We start from the raw sequence: 18363 nt of genomic DNA on the forward strand, positions 1-18363 counted from the left end.
ATGTATGCTGCTGTGCATGCTTCTGACGGCAATATATTTTGCTTTTGGTACTGGCTGTGCATAGTCTTATTATTATCGCTATTCATATTAATTCTTGTTGCTTCTTATAACATCACTAATCTTTTCACTGTCTTGAAAATTTATTACGCTGAAGATCCTTCTTTTCATCGTCTTATCCTCGCTGTATAAATTGGACGGCAATATACTTCTATCATGGCTGTATGCTGACTTGGAAATCTGTTTTGTATCTACAGATTTCCTTGACATAGGTGATCACTTCTTATTTCAAACTATATCATTTCATTGCAATCTATGGTCATAATATTTGCTGTTCTCGAACCTGCCCAATTTTACGGGCTTTTTATATTAACAAATATGATCACAGCCTCCAATCTATAAGATGACTTTGGTGTTCAGAGACGATAATTATGGCGATTTATCTTGATCACTTCTTGACTCTAAGGCTGCAATAGTTTCTTTCAACAACTCTGATATTTTGTCCTTTCAAACCTGGTGAGATGTCTTCGTATACAAACTTTCAATAATATGGTATATAGATTAATTGTTTGTTCTTTTAATGAACAGTCACTTCCTTCGTTGACGTCAAGGCTCAAACATAGAGTCACTTCTAGCATCGTTTTATTTTCCTATTGAGTCTTTCCCTTAATATCCATGTGTCCATCAAAGTTGCTTTATATTGTTGTCTATTTATCGCTGGGACCATCTATATGTAATTGCTACTGCTGTATGATTTATCATTCAAATACTTCTGTCTGTTCTTAATGCATATAATTCACTGATGATAAACTCTTTTGTATTATATTATGGAATGTTTATTACTGCTCTAGCACTTCACTTAAGACTTCACTGTTTTATCTTTTCTCCGTTCTTTGTTGTTGTAGTTAATCGATGCTACCATCTCTTACTGGAAATCCACGTTTGTCTCTGTTTAATATGAGTGCTGCCAGGTCACTATTTTGTAACATCATTTCTTAATACTTGGATTGATATGTTGCTATTACTGCTAGACCCATCATTTTCTTTGTTCTAGACCCATCATTTTCTTTGTTTACTTCATATGCTGAGAACATTTTTAAATGGTTGCTGTAGAAGTCGCTGCAACTAGACTTAGCACTTCGACGTTCTTGTATATAATTTCGCAATTAAATCACCATGAACTATTATCTGTGCTTGACTCTATTTGAGTATGTATGTATTAATACTATTTTGTTCATCCATGTATTATAGCTGCTCCTTTGTTGTATCCTTCTTACATTACATTGGCTGAGAGTTCACAAAAGATAGTTGAAAGTTACAGAATATCATAAAGTTGCAAACTTTAATATCTATTAACTAGTTTCAAATACTACTTATGTGGTAACTGAGATGTAAGTGAAACAAAGAGTGCAAAAATGGCCCAACCAATAATGCTAAGAATTAAGTGGTTACCTTTTCCCATTTCCTTGGTTTGTTTAACCTTCAAGCCATGGCCATGCCCTGCTAGAGCAAGCTTGTCATAGTATTTCTGTATAATAAACAAATGCATTGATAAATAATATAAAACCCTATTGCAATCTCAATGAACACAACTAAGACAACTCGTTCACAAAATAATGACTTTTTTGAAACAGAAGTTGAAGTCCACCTTATAAGATGTGTTTAAAGAAATAAGGTACACATAACAGCAGAAGCGTTTTGCATCTCTACAAAATTCAATGTCTATACTTGCTTTTTCACATTTTTTGTGAAGATTGTTCATTATGAGTATTAACAAATGTCTCTAATTAGAGAGTACCAAAAGCACTAAAACAAAAGCTTTAGAGGAGTTTTCTATGTAATATCCCTGTCAAAATAAGATCTACATAATTAAAATATAACTGAATAATAAATAAATAACAGAATTATAATTTATTATCATAATGTAAAATTGCATAATATGTTACATTAATGATAATGTATGGGAATTAAATATTATAATATAAAAGGATAAAATATAATATTATATAATGATTATATTAATAAGTTGAAGTGCATTATATATAATAATGTTAATATTATTATTAATAATAAACAAGTGTCATGCCACTGCAGGTATACAAAAAGGGATTTCAAAACGAGCAAAGTAATGTTCCAAATGCAAAAAGAACAGAAGGAATTAAATATAAAATGATGAACATGTGTATAAACACAAAATACAGGTGAAGGAAAGAAAGTCTTTCTAAGGAATGTCTGCGAATAGAAATTTCGGAGATATGACTCACATCTGATATGAATCTTCAGGACACCTAAACAAAGTTTAGAACAACTAAAAGATTATTTGATAAAAAGATGCAAAGAAGGTAAAGACCCTTATTAAGTTTTGAAAACTGGGGTATGCCCCTTTTAATTTTGTAATTATGTATAGGACTCATGTTCTGGGCTAAATTGGAGGTTTTCTTATCTATTCTTTCCTACCAGTGTCTACTTGAACAAAGGCTTTGTAAATTTTATTTTAATAATATAGTCTATAGGACTCCAGCCTTTTACCGATCAGAAAAAACATAAATAAACAAGAGTCACATAGTGGCTAAGTACTTGCCTTAAGTTATATAGCTACCTATAATTTGAATTTTATATATATATATATATATATATATATAATGTTGTTGATATGGAAAGGTACATGTTACTATAAAGCTTAATATAATACAAAAAGTCATATGCATAAGGTGAATAAAAATGATAATACCTTTATAATGTTTAATAGAGAGTCCTTGCAATATAATTTAATGGACTAAATATTTATTTTGCACATATTTTTGTGATTTTACATACTTAAGAGATAAATATTCAAATCATTGGGTATAGGAATCTTTAAATCAATTGATTTATTAGAATATGATGTATATACTTATCCATATTATATTGCTTCGTTGATATGTATTGTTAATATAAATTTTCAGTTAACTAATTTAATTCTAATATATTCTTAACATATTTATAATGGTTCTAGAAACATAAAAAAGATAAAATATTAATTATATTATTATAATGTTTAGTTTTATTTGTTACCAATATCGATCTTCAAAACTATTGTTAAAATCTTTGTGCAAATAGATCAAATTATCTACGTGCAAAATATCTAAAGTGTAAAAATAGAATTTTTATGTATTTTTCAATAAATAGATAATAGAGAGACAATATAGCCCTATAATATGCACAAAGAAATATGCTAAAAATTAGGGATAAGAGGAACTAATTTAAATATTTTATAAATAATTCATTTTTTACGAATTCACAAATATGCATATAAGAGTCCAAATCATTCATCCAATCAAAATCTGAAAAAATAATATATACAAATTTTAGAGTTAAAAAATTGGCATGGAGTTTTAAAGAAACATAAAACTTATAGAAAAATATTAAATATAATGAATTTTAACTTGCAGAGGAGAGTTCATTTAATACTCCAAAAAGTGTCACAATAGTACTTAGCCTACTGGCAAGTAATAATGATAACATAATAATATTAATATTAATGAATAATATAATCAAGGCAAGAACCTACAACACGACGGTAACTTGTCTCTTATCTAAGAGGGCTTGGGTTCAACTCTACATGAATTTAACATATAATAATAATTAATCTCAAAAATAATAACTAGTCTAGGTTTTGGCCCATTGCCTATCAATATATATATATATGAAAAGACATGCCTTTTCTCATAGCAAAGCATACAAAAAAATATTAAAGATACTGAAAAAGACAGAGAATAAAAAATTGGATATATGGAATTGGTTCGCAAAAGTTTAATAGAAAACTTAAAATTATGTAAGATCCTATAGGACCATTACAAATGGTATCAAAGCATGATTCTTCCAGGGAAAAAGAAATCAGACCTAAAAGGAAGATACGTGGAATTCATCTATTATGATCATACAAAGTATTGCCTCTTAGAATTATAAAATGCCCAGCATCCTAATCGTCCGCAGAGTAGGAATACTATATACAAGCCAACATAGATATTAAGTCTGATCTGCACTTAGGAGACTTTGGAATTCAACAAAACTATGCAGTCATACCACAATCATTCAAATATGAAATATGTTATCACTGACGATCATAGTTCAGAAGAAAATATTTCCTTTTATATAAGTTTGGCATATTGTTATTGAAACGTCTGGGTCATTGTGATTTTGTAATAGCAGGAATATACACTCACATTTGCACTTGACAAATACGGAGACATCAATATGGGTATATGCAAGCAAAATAGATAGGGTTAGTTCTGTAAGATATCTGCCAGCAATTGGGATTAGCTGAACCTGGAAGTGAATCTGTCATCATATATTGTGGTTAATAGACATTGTCGGAACCAATAGAAATATGGGGAGATGACAATAAAGCTTGCGCCAGATGCATGTGATATTGATTCCCCTGTGCAGATTACTCATTGATGCTAGAGTTGTCAGTGGAAGTCAAGGAACATAACAGGGTATTAGGTATTGAAGGAAGACAAACTATATAAGAATACACTGGAGAATATATCACATATGCAGAAAGTATGCAACAAGGAATTGAACACAGTGTCAGAAGGAGTTGAGTACATTAGATCTAGTTTCAAGGGAGGAATACAGTTGCCAGAACTGGCAATCATCAGTCGAGACAAAAACAGTATTATAATAAAAGATGCATATTACACACTGATCGCACTGACTGAATGCACGGCATAAATAATATTAATAGTTGGTTTTTCGAATCAAGGATGGGGATGGATATACAAGGTAGCAGGACCATACAAAGTAGGAATTAACATATTCAAGTATTAGTAATTATCACTAAAGGGACAATGGCGAACATCTATGAAACATGGAGAGCATTTGATGAAGATTGATTAGAAAAGGATTCTATAAACATCCTTGTGCAGCAGTCCCAAAGAATAATGTTGAACAACAGCATGAAGTCCACAGTAGCATACTTTCCTTGGTCAACTTCCAAACAACACCATTAAGAAACTATGATATCGATCCTTGTTCAATGTTATTTAATCTCAAGGATAAGGTGGTCATTTCACACAAGGAAATGAAAAGAGATTATAGATTATTTAATTATATTTGGTGTTGATGCAATGCAAGAATGAAGATAAAATATTATTTAGGAAATTAATACATTTACTAAATAGATATGATATTCTGAAGGATAATGTTCTAATGGAAGCAAGAATTCTAAGGGAATCAAAAAAATTCCCATGTTGGCAGCAGTAATGATTACATGGACACACATGTATGTGCAAGACAGCGACACATTAACAGAAGTCATCTAAATCGACTCCCTCCATGATTTAGTGCCCCAATCGACGAGTTCATAAACTTATGTTTATAAACACCAATAATATTCAAGAAGAATTTTGATTGACTAATAAAGAAATTAAAAAGAAAAAACAAATACTTGGTGGCAATAATCAAACATGTTTCAAACACGGGAACTTACAAGCGAATGGCCTATATTATCAAAGTTCAATGGAGAAGAAATGTGATTCTATGTTTGAATATAACACACAGTTTGTTCAATGTGAATATTTCAATTAACGCATGAAAGGGTATGACTTAATGACCCACTGAGTAAGTTAAGGCATAAACCAACCTGATCATTACAGTACAAGAAGCAGCAATCTAATTAATTTGATTACAAGCCAATAAGATAGTTGATGATAAAAACAATAGAGAAGAAAAGGAAAGAAAGAAAGCAGCAATCTAATTAATTTGATTACAAGCCAATAAGATAGTTGATGATAAAAACAATAGAGAAGAAAAGGAAAGAAAGAAAGCAGCAATACCATGAGAGTAATCAGGGCAGTGACGACAAAACCAGTGTATGCATTGAGTCACAGCCAAATGCTGACAGTAGGTTTTGCACCCAAAATATATGCAGAATTAAAAGAAAAGAAATCAATTACATACATTGTCTGCAAAACTGTATGTTAAATATAGTAAGATCTCTTACACAGTCAAACATCATTGGACAAGTGAGGAAGATACTTGGATTATAAGACAGAGCTTCATACATCTCTGTGACTGGTATGTACAGTATAGTTTATTTTGATTATGCATAATAATAAATTATTTAAACATACACACTCATGACTAGTTGTTATTTCTAAGTCTGAAAGGAAAAGAAGAGATGCGTTCAGGGAGAGGCATGTGTAAATCCAGCCAATTGCTTGTTCCCAAGACAGGGTAGAGTTCAGCGACCCCACCTTGCGGATAAGTCCAATAAAGGCTAAAGGGCTTGGATCTGTAAAAACCTTGAGGGGAACAGTTGAGTTTGGTGTCTAAGAAACCTGTTGCATCTCAACATTCTCATTGACTGGAAAAATAACCAAGATGGCATGGTCTTTCCAATTGACATATAGTTTGTTGGATGGATATTTTGCAACTGACAGTTTTGGGTAAAATCTAGTAGCAAAATAGAGAAACCAGCCACGGCGTGTGAGACAGAGTCTCTCCTACCTTAAAGGGAAGGTTCCCCCTTCTCACCATTCCTTGGATCAACTCAAGGTAAGCAAGAAGTTGAGAGATTTTATAAAAAGGTGTTACCAATAGCCTTTCCTCTTAGCTTTCAAGAAAGAATCCACTTACCTGTGGAGCGAGTAATGGGTAAGATGAAACCTCAAACTACAATTCTATATAAAGTTGTAAACGGTGATACCGATAAACCAACACTAACTCAAAGGTTAGCTGAAAGTGTACTAATTTGGCTCTAAGTCCGGTCTTATCTATTCTATAAGAATGAGCTTCACTATTGGGGCACAAAGACTTCCAGAAATAAAGATATCCTAACTATTTTGTGAATCAAGAATGAGATATAAACTATAGACAACGCTTCTAGTTTATATATCTCTATAACTGCTCCCAGTCAAAGCTTCGGCTCCAATTGCTTCCTAATTCTTTTTTATACTCAATTATCAAGAATGCAAAAACATATGAACCAAAGATAACAAATGCAAATCATAGTCAAAGCTTCTAACTTGCACAAGTAACAATTTCACTCAATTAAAGTTCAATCTCAATTAATTCTCTGTATTCACTTTTCTTTCAAAATGGCACTACACAATCAAAGTTATGCTTGCACAATTTCTCCAAAGCTCTCTTGCATACAATAAAAGATAGATTTTACAATAAGAAAACACTCATTTATATAAGCAAAGGAGTTGAGAAAAAGATGGAGGAAAAAGTGGGAGTAACTCAACCAACTTTAACCTAGTCTAACTGAAAGAGAAATTATTGGATTACATATCACTACACATGCAATTCGTATTACACATAATTACATAATTTCATGCAATACATCCTCTTTGTTCTAAAAACATAAAAACAAAATAACAATCTTTTTTTAGTGCCTTTAATTTGATGATGACATCACGCACTGTAGGAAGATCAAAAATCTCTATTGTCTTTGATATGTCTTCTGTTCTTACTACATCGGCATATGCTGATTTCACAATCTTGGAAGTTGTTGCTAGAAAATCTTGCAAGTGCTTTCTTAAAGATTTATACAAAGCAAACTTGTTCATTGTATGAGAATCAAAATCTTCAATATCTAAATCAGCATTGATCTTGATTGTATATTCTGAAGTTATCCCTTCAACTGCAACCAAGTTACCATGTTCATCAAGAATTTGACATCCCATTTGTTCCAAATCACATGTGATCCCAACTTCCATTGCCTAACAATCTTCTAAATTAGCCTACACTTTTGTTACGAGCTTTCATAGCATCTCTTCGTTGTAACCCATGAGTCCATGACATCTATAGAACATTTTACAAGATGGAAGAACGTCACACATAATTATGGAATCTAGATCAGATTTAGCAATATCATCTCAATCATTCAAAATTTCTTTCAAAGTATTAGTCTCCTAAGCCAAAGATGCAGTCAAATCATGTATCATTTCTTCAACATTTTTGATATATCCAAGAACTATGGTCATATATGTAATGACTTGTACGCCCTTAGAAATGACTTCTGTCATCCAAGACTTCGCAGCTTCTACTATTCTTCGCTCTTCAGGTGTCTAAGATACAACAACTGCATGTTCTGAGGATTGTCGTTGAATCACCTTGTTTAAGCAAGCAACCTCCTGCTTTAGCTGGTTTTTCTTTTCCCATAATTCATGATTGCTCTATGACACATTAGCAAGTGTGTCTTCAGCATCTTGTAAGAAACCCAGTCGTGGCTACTTTCCAATTTCTACCTTGATGATTTGTAATTAGAACAAGAAAGTTCTTCAACTAGCCTATTCACCAATGGCTCAACAATTTCTACAAACTTGGTCTTTTCAGAATCAACTAAGATCCTTGAAACAATCTTATCTTGCAAAGATTTGGACTTAGTTTTCTTAATAGGAAGGTCATCTAGAGGTACGACAACCTTTCTTCTCTTCATTGTAATCCTGCTCAACCATGCAAGCAAATTGAAATTTTCATCCATGGAAGCAAGTACAGTGGAGACCATTGGCATTGATCCTAATTGTATCTCCATTGTGATCGAGCAAGATTAAGTTTGCACAGCTGAATTCATAGATGCATGATAGGAGGATTTTGTCATGTACAACTCAAAAACAGTTAGGGATGTATCAAGTTGAGAAACATGACCTTATGTAAGAGTTGGAAAATCCTCGAACACATTCCCTAAATGCTCACATTGTTCAGCTGTTAAAATGGGAGGAGTTGCTAAAGATATAGGAAGAGCAAATGTAATTACTTCTGAGGTTGAGATGGATGGTGTGAAAACAGTGGAAAATGAATCCACATCATCATTTATCATACCCAAGAAAGGTGCTTCCTGGATAGATGGTTCATGAAATTGTGCAGGCCTTGGAGGAGATATGATCATGACTTATCCTTCTTCCTCCTCATCTTCTTCATCAAGTCCTTCATCTGATTCTTCTTCTGACTCTTGAACTTGTTTAGGTGTCTGAGATAATTTAAATCCCTTTCCACCTTTCAATTGGAATTTGAGGGATTTCTTAAAATCAGAAGAAGATGCTCCATCTTTACCTGCAATTTCTAATTGCGACTTTGTTCCAAGAGGACCAAAACTTCCACAATCCAATCCCAACTTTGGATTGATCCTTTTAAGACCTTTGATTTTCAACTACTTGTTGATGTTTGCCAAAATAGAATGAAATCTATCAAGGATAAAAGTACCTTCCTTTTTCTGCCATTGAATAGGCAAAGGGCATTGTTTATCGAAACCAGCCTAATGATATTTTGAATCAAGAATTGTTGAAAGATTGTTGGAAGCATGAATGCTGATGATATTCCTATGGGGAAGTACTGTAGATATGTTACCATGATGATATGTTACACTTATAACTGAGTTTGTCATTGATGTCAACATAGCGGTCTTCTGTGGTATCTGACAAAAGAACAGCAGAAAGATCAAGTTGGTACGGACGGCTAGTTGAGTATTCTAACTATCTAAGGTTATGGGAGATACTTCTGAGTATCTAGTATATGTAGTTAACGTCGAAAGAAGAAATGATAAGTCTAGAAGAAGTTATGTAAGTTTTGGTGATGTTTGTTCTGAGATAGAGTTTACAGAGGCATGTTCTAGTAAACTTGTTATATCTCTTAGCAGAATTCTTATTCTAAGAATCAAGGTTGAGAATGTGAAGAAGACATAATGGTGATGACGTGGCTAAGTTCGTTTGTCATAATATTGCGTGTACAAAAAGTTATTCAAGTTGCAAGACGGAAGATTAATGTTATCACTAAGTGTAACATGTTCTTAATGTGGTCCTATAATCATTAATTGACAACATCTAACAGCCGTATCAGGGAATTGTTTTATGGACTCGGTATAAAGGAAGGAAATTTTCCTTTATCATGGTGTATAAAATTGTATTGATGCGAAGTGATTGTAAGCAGCAAAGACAATGCAATGCGAAGTTGAGCAGAGCAGAGCGGAAGTGAAGGAAACTTCATTGCCGAAGTTTTGCTGAGTGATCTGAGGTTCATGACCTAGTCTACAAGGTCTAACAGTGATTGATTCGGTTGATAGAACAAAAGAAAAAAGAATATAACAATAAATTGCATGTTTGAGCAATGAGCTCTTCTTGTAGTTGAAATTGCATGTTTGGGCAATGGACTCATCTTGCATACATTGTACTACAACTCCTAATAGTGTTGGCACAACTCCTGACAAGGTTGGAATCTCCTAACAGCGATTCAAAGTCTCCTAAAAGGGACTCATATGTACTAAATATTGTAATAGACTCCTTATGGGGTCCATCCTCTAACAAGGAATATTTATAATGTACATTATCTTGTGGGCATCATTCCCACCGGGGTTTTCCCTCTGATCAAGGGTTTCTCTAGTTAACATATATGGTGCAATCGTCTATGTGCATCTTTGTATGGTTGTTGTTTACTTTGGTTGAATGGTTAAGTTTGCTTAAAGAAAATAAATGTTTTAATTGTTGGATAACTAATTCACCCCCCCGCCCCCCCGTTTCAGTTATCTTGGTGGACTATTGTTTCTAACAATTGGTATCAAAGCATCAGCTCCTTGAAGATAAAGTTTAACAACTTTGGGAGATCCATGGCGAGCATGTTCTAGAAAGATAGTCCGAAGTTCGATGGAACAAATTATGACAGCTAGAAGGAAAAGATGAAGACACATGTATTGTATATGGGTCTGGGATACTAGATCTTGACAAAAACAGCAAAGACAATCATTGTTGAAAAGAACTTGAAAACTTGTACCGAAGCAGAAAGAGATCCTTTTATGTGCAACATGAGAGCTAGAGAAGCACTATTGACTGCACTTCCTGAAATTGAATACAATCAAGTAAAGTCACTTGCTACTTCACATTTGATTTGGAAAGCTTTGGAAAACAGTTTTGAAGGTGATGAACATTCTATGAAGTTGAGGCTACAAAGTTGGATTTGTGCATTTCAAGATGCTAAGATGATGGAAGATGAATCTGTAACAACATATGTAAGCAGGATATCGAAGATTACTGCAAGTATTAGATCTCAAGGAGGAACCAAAGAAGATGATGAGGTTATATGGAAGATATTGAAGAGCTTAACACCATCATTTAAGCCAGCAATTCAAATGATACAGTTGTTGATATCGTGTACCAAAGATTTCACAAAGAAGACATTGCTTGGAAGACTTGAAGCAGTTGAGAATGAACTTAGACAGTCCGGAGAATTGACCAGAACTAAAACAGCTTTCAGTGCCTTGAATATTCGACCTAGTTTATCAAGGAGCACAAATGCTAGAGGAGATTTTGCTAGCAACAGTAAATCTAAGGAGGACAAAAAGATTGAAGGAGTGGCCCTTTTGGTAAGAAGAGAAAAAGGAGGTAAGAAAAATTTTAAATGTTGAACTTGTGATGAATATGGTCATTATGCATCTAAGTGTCCTAAAAGAGGAAAAAAAGTATAAAGGAAATTACAAACCTAAAAAAGATAGTGTTGTATGCAAATGAAGAAAATGATTCTCATGAACAAGTAGTAAGTGCTAGTGATGATGAAATAGGAATTGTGGCAATTAAAGAAGAAAGTCCAGAAAAGGTAGCAATGGTGTCATAGGTTGAAAAGAAATCTAATTGGATAATTGACAATGGTTGTTCACATCATATGACTGGTGATATGAACAAGTTTGTTGAATTCAAAAGTCAAGATGGAGGCATTGTCAGAGCTGGAAACAATCTAGCATGCCAAGTTAAAGGATATTGGATCTATAACTCTTGATGGTAATACTAATACTGAGGATGTATATTTTGTTGAGGGTTTGAAGCATAATCCTTTAAGTGTTGGATAAGTAGTAAACAAAGGTTATCAATTGCAGTTCACAAAGAAGACATGCATGATCAAAGACAAAGATGGAAAGGTAATTGGAACAAGAACCAAATCTAGAGGTAATGTATTTCAGTTGAATACTACTGAAATAACATGTTTGGTTGCAAAGGTAGATGATAGTTGATTATGGCATAAGAGATTTTGTCATATAAACTTTGGCAGTATTGTGAAGACTAGTAGAATGTTTGCAGTTAGAGATTTGTCTAAGATTGTAAAGCCTACTAACACAATTTGCAAGGAATGTGTATTGGCAAAGCATAACAGAACTTCTTTTACCAGCAAGAAGTTTACTACTACTGCGAAATTGGAGATTGTACACACAGATCTCTGCGATCCTACGAAGACTAAAGGATTCTATGGTGAAAGGTATTTTATGATTCTAATTGATGACTTTTCTAGAATGATGTGGGTTGCATTTCTCAAAGAGAAATCTGAGGCATTTGATAAATTTAAGATATTCAAGAATAGAGTTGAGAATGAATATGGTACGAAAATTAAATGTTTAAGATCAAATAGAGGAGAAGAATTTACTTCAAATGAGTTTGACATGTTTTGTGAAGAAAATGGAATCAAAAGACAGTAATCAACTCCGAGAATCCCTGAACAAAATGACATTGCAGAGAGAAGGAATAGGTCAGTTACAGAAGCAGCAAGAGCTATGTTAGTTGAGAATGATGTATCCAAGATGTTTTGGAGAGAAGCTGTGAATACAGCAATCTACACTATGAACAGAGTGCAAGTCTGGAAGACACAAACAAGACCCCTTATGAACTGTGATTTGGTCACTCACCTACAGTTAAGTATTTCAGAATTTTTGGGATAAAGTGTTATATCAAAAGAGATGATGATATTGGTAAGTTTGATGCTAGGAGTGATGAAAGTATGTTTCTTGGTTATTCATTGAAAAATAAGGCTTATAGATGCTCTAATCTGAGAACTAAGACTATTATGGAAAGTGCAAATGTGAGAATTGATGAGAAATTTAGGATACAAGAAAGAATGATTGATTACAATTCAGATGATGATGTTGTTACTAAGCCAAGGAATGATGAAGTATTTCTTGAGACCAATAATGATTTGCAGAATGAATGAGAGCAGGAACAAAGCTCGGAACCTACAGTAGAGCCAAGAGTTGAGATAGCAACTCTTACTTCAAGAAAGAATACGATAAAGAATCACTCATCCGAGCAGATCATTGGAAGCAAAGGTAAAGGTGTGATGACAAGAAGCAGAGTCAATAAAAAACTATGTTTGATATCTCAAGTTGAACCAAAGAATGCAGATGAAGCATGTAAAGATTATTATTGGAAACAAGCTATGAAAGAGGAATTGGATCAGATAGTAAAGAATGAGACATGGGAATTGGTTCCCAAACCAGCAGACAAGAATGTGATCAAAACTAAATTGGTATTCAGGAACAAGAAGAATGAATAAGGCAAAGTTGTAAGGAACAAGGCAAAATTGGTATGTAAAGGCTACTCACAACAAGAAGGAATAGACTATGATGAGACTTATGCTCCAGTGGCTAGAATAGAAGCAGTAAGATTATTCCTAGCCTATGCAACACAAAAGAAATTCAAAGTATATCAGATGGATGTCAAGTCAGCATTTCTGAATGGAGAACTTGAAGAAGTGTACATTGAGCAGCCTGAAGGTTGTCCTTTGACAGATGATAAGAACATAGTATGCAAACTGAAGAAAACATTGTATGGCTTGAAGCAAGCACCCAAAACCTAGTATGCAAGGTTGGACAAGCATTTAACAAAGCTTGGATATAGCAAAGGTATGGCAGATAGTAATCTATATTGGAAAGAAACTGATGATGGTTTGATGATTTTGGTAATATTTGTTGATGATATCATTTTTGGAAGAAATGATAAAGAAAGTGACAAATTTGCTGAAGAGATGAAGAAAAAATTTGAAATGAATATAATAGGAGAAATGAAATATTTTCTAAGATTACAGATTGTACAAAATAAAGAAGGAATCTTTATTTCTCAGACTAAGTACTTGAAGGATTTACTAAAAAGGTTTGCTTTGGAAACTTGCAAACCCATTGGAACACCTATGGTAACTGGACACAACTTTTCTACAAAGGATGAGACAACTATTGTTGAGCAGAAGAAGTACAGATCTATGATTGGAGGATTGCAATATCTGACTCACACAAGGCCGAATATAGCAAATGCAGTTAGAATTGTTGCAAGATTCCAAGCTGATCCCAGATAAGCACATTATGCAGCAATCAAAAGGATATTTAGATATCTGAAAGGAACATCAGAGTTCGGATTGTGGTATGACAGATCTAATGATTTTACCCTAAGTGCTTATACTGATGCTGATTGGGCAGGTAGTATGGATGACAGAAAGAGTACTAGTGGTGGAGCCTTCTTTCTTGGAGGAAGATTGGTTTTATGGCTAAGCAAGAAGCAGGATTGTACATCACAAAGTACTGTGGAAGCAGAATATGTTGCAGTGGTAAAAAATTGCAATCAAGTTGTTTAATTGAAGCAAATGCTGAAGGATATAAGGATAGAAATCAGTGACCCTACTGTCATACATTGTGACAACACAAGTACAGTAAATACGTCTAAGAATCCAGTGTTGCATTCGAAGACCAAGCACATTTCTATTAAGTATCACATGTTGAGAGAGAAAGTTGCAAAAAAGGAAATTAGATTACAATATGTGAACACTAAAGAGCAGATTGCAGATATATTTACTGAGCCTCTTCCCAAAGAGACTTTTGAGTATTTGCAAGGAATGCTAGGGGTTATGCCCCTTCCTACATCAGAGTAGAACATGCAAGAGTGCATCAGTCCAGTGTAATAGAGCACCATTGTTGTTTGGACTGAATGTTGATGCTTCCTGTATGAAGGAGTATATGAGATGGACAGAGTCATCTAGGACTCTTGTTGAATGTTGTTTTGAACAATGTCTTTGGACACTTGAGCTAGTAAGAATCAGTTGTTGCAAAGTTTGATAGTTGTTGAAACCTTTGACATTGATGTCAATGAGGGAGAAGTATAGCATGAAAAAGATCATGGGGGAGAAGCAAGAACAATCATGGGGGAGAAGCAAGAACATCATGAGAAGATCATGAGGAAGTACAGCATGTTCGGAAGAAGTACAACATTGAATGACAATTTGACAGAAAGCACATTAAAGTATATCAATGGGGAGAATGATTGATGAAGAAAATTTGAAAAGAAAGATGAACAGTCTTTTGTTGGTATTCATGGAACTAGATGTTTTTCATCTATGTTGCCATCAACGCCAAAGGGGGAGATTGTTGAGAGATTGTTGGAAGTATGAATGCTGATGATATTCCTATGGGGGCGTATTGTAGATATGTTATTATGATGATATGTTACATTCATAACTGAGTTTGTCATTGATGTCAACATAGCGGTCTTCTGTGGTATCTGATAGAAGAACAGCGGAAAGATCAAGTTGGTACGGATGGCTAGTTGAGTATTCTAACTATCTGAGGTTATGGGAGATACTTTTGAGTATCTAGTATATGCAGTTAACGTCGAAAGAAGAAATTATAAGTCTGGAAGAAGTTATGTAAGTTTTGGTGATGTCTATTCTAAGATAGAGTTTACAGAGACATGTTCTGGTAAACTTGTTATATCTCTTAGCAAAATTGTTATTTTGAGAATCAAAGTTGAGAATGTTAAGAAGACATATTGGTGATGATGTGGCTAAGTTCACTCATCATAATATTGCGTGTACAAAAAGTTATTCAAGTTGCAAGACGGAAGATTAATGTTATCGCTAAGTGTAACATGTTCTTAATGTAGTCCTATAATGATTAATCGAGGTCTAACAGCCGACTCAAGGAATTGTTTTATGGACTTGGTATAAAGGAAGGACATTTTCCTTTATCATGGTGTATGGAATTGTATTGATGCGAAGTGATCGTAAGCAACAGAGAGAGCGGAATGCGAAATTGAGCAAAGTAGAGCAGAAGTGAAGGAAACTTCATTGCCGAGGTTTTGTTGAGTGATCTGAGGTTTGATATTTGGATCCGAGATTCATGACCTGGTCTACAAGGTCTGACAGTGATTGGTTTGGTTGACAAAACAAAAGAAAAAGGAACATAACAACAAATTGCATGTTTGAGCAGCGAGCTCTTCTTGTAGTTGAAATTGCATGTTCGGGCAGTGGACTCATCTTGCATACATTGTACTACAACTCCTAATAGGGTTGGCACAACTCCTAACAAGGTTGGCACAACTCCTAACAGGGTTGGAATCTCCTAAAATGGATTCAAAGTCTCCTAACAGGAACTCACGTGTACTAAATATTGTAATAGACTCCTAACAGGGTCCATCCTCTAACAAGGAATATTTATATTAATAAATCATCTTGTGGGCATCATTCCCACCGGGGTTTTTCCTTTGATCAAGGGTTTCCCTAGTTAACATATCTGGTGTAATTGTCTATGTGCATCTTTGTATGGTTGTTTACTTTGGTTGAATGGTTAAGTTTGTTTAAACAAGATAAATGTTTTAATTGTTGGATAATTGATTCACTTCCCCCCCCCACTAGTTATCTTGGTGGACTATTGTTTCTAACAAGAATATTACCATCATCTTCAATTTGGAAATCAAATGGGATCTCAAGAATATTAAGATCAATAATCTACTGCAAAGTCAACCTGCAATAGTCCATTTTAATTATATCCAACTTTGTCCGCATGTCAATCCAAATATCTTCTATACGACGAACATGATTAAATGCTCTCTTGATTTTTGAATTCATCTCTTTGTAATCAAAATCAAATTTGGCTTTGAACTTCTTCAATGTAACCAACTAAAGTTCTGCTTCCATGGCCTTTTGCTTTGTGTATAGAATTGATCATATAATGACTGACCACCAAGGTTTTGGAAAAAGAAATACCAAAACTTGGTCTATGCAGAGCATGTTGATCAGATTGAACCTCTATGAGTTGTTTGGCCAATTCCATTAGAATAATCTTGTCGTTAGCATACCTAGGCAAGGTATATGGTTTTCCTTTTAAATACCCAATGCTTAAATAGGTAAATGTTGGAAACTAGATAAAGATGCAACCATATTGATTAACCTTGTCCCAAGCCCCATCTGACACTCTTTTGTCAAACAATTGCTTATTAAACAAGCACCGGAAATGTCCAAAGAATGCAAATTGAACTCTCCTATAATGATACTTACTATTTGTGAAAGTAATCTGATCATAATATTCCCAAACTGGAACTTGAAGACGGTCTCCTTTGGTTGAAAGACCTAAAAGAGATCCCATAGCAGCAGCAATATAGACAAGATAAGAATTCATGTAGAATAGTGTCGATGTTCCTACATTGAGTAACTGCTCACAAAGTGCAGTGCTAATAAGTTCTCCCCAAAAGATATGTTCCTTATTATCAATGATTTGGAAAATAAACTTATACATCCATGATTCAAAATCACTAGGATCCTTGAGACCACATATTCTACTGAGAAGGATAATCAGGTCTTTGTATTCTGGCTTAAAACTGGATCTCTGAATGGTTTCAGGTCATCTTGAGAAATTATCTATTGGAATCCAACCAATATAGATTAACATATTTCTAATAATTTCCCTTTTTTGCATTCCATATCTCCAAATATGTTTCTTTAGTCAAATCCACACACTCTACACTCTATGGCACTTTGACTATCTGTTCAATAACCTCAAGATCAAGGCTAATAATAGCATTTCCATCAGCATCCTTGATTGTTTTTGTCCTCGGACTAAAACGCTTTGCACATCCTAAAACAAATTCCGGTTCTAGGGAAGCCATAGGAAAGGAAAACACCAAATGAATATTACTCCTTTTGATGCATTTCATTTCATGACTAGCAAGAGCTTTTATCTGTCGGAAGAGATCAATCATATCTACATGCCCGATCTCTATATCTGACACACTATCAAGAGTAGACGTGACCTAGGAAGGAATCACACAAGCCAACTCTTTATCATATTGATATTTCATTTTTCCTTTTTATTTTGAAGATGAGGGCATCCCTTGTACTTGTGTTGCAACATGAAAATTCCAAAATATGAACACATCAACAGAGGATATTGCTTCCATAAAAGTGTTGATTCTTGATCAACAACAAAGCTTGGAAGTATGGATGAGACACTTCGAAGATCTAATGTGATGATCTTGAAAAGAGACAACATACATATGTAAAGGCTAGAATACGGTTTGAGAAGATGAAAATATGAGGTGAAAGTGAGTGTTTATGAATATGCTTTAAAATATGAAAGTTGAATGCATGGGAATGCGTGCAAATGAAAAATTTTGACTTTTTAAAAAGTGACTTTTAGTCAAAAATGGGTTTTCAAGATGTCATTGCACGAAAAGTGAATTACATGATATGTGACATGTAATTGGGAACGAAAAGTGAGATTGCATTTGAATGCAGATGAAAGGTGGGTTTACATGTAATTACATGCAAAGGATGAGATGCAATGTGCCTTAGCAGTAAAAGGGGAAT

General features: G+C 34.0%; 1 protein-coding gene across 2 annotated transcripts in view; it reads right to left on the reverse strand.

Annotated features, from left to right (window-relative positions):
- ATXR2 (histone-lysine N-methyltransferase ATXR2) overlaps nt 1–18363 on the reverse strand; it is a 250198-nt gene that overhangs the window by 214573 nt on the left and 17262 nt on the right. For both annotated transcript variants that reach the window (XM_089825371.1, XM_089825370.1), the window contains exon 2: nt 1450–1525. In XM_089825371.1, the coding sequence (XP_089681497.1) occupies nt 1450–1525 (76 nt within the window). The remainder of the gene's footprint in view (nt 1–1449; nt 1526–18363) is intronic.

Source organism: Cupressus sempervirens, chromosome 4 (genome assembly GCF_028749045.1).
Source record: "Cupressus sempervirens isolate cs-2001-9-10 chromosome 4, ASM2874904v1, whole genome shotgun sequence".
NCBI classification, from domain to species: domain Eukaryota; kingdom Viridiplantae; phylum Streptophyta; class Pinopsida; order Cupressales; family Cupressaceae; genus Cupressus; species Cupressus sempervirens.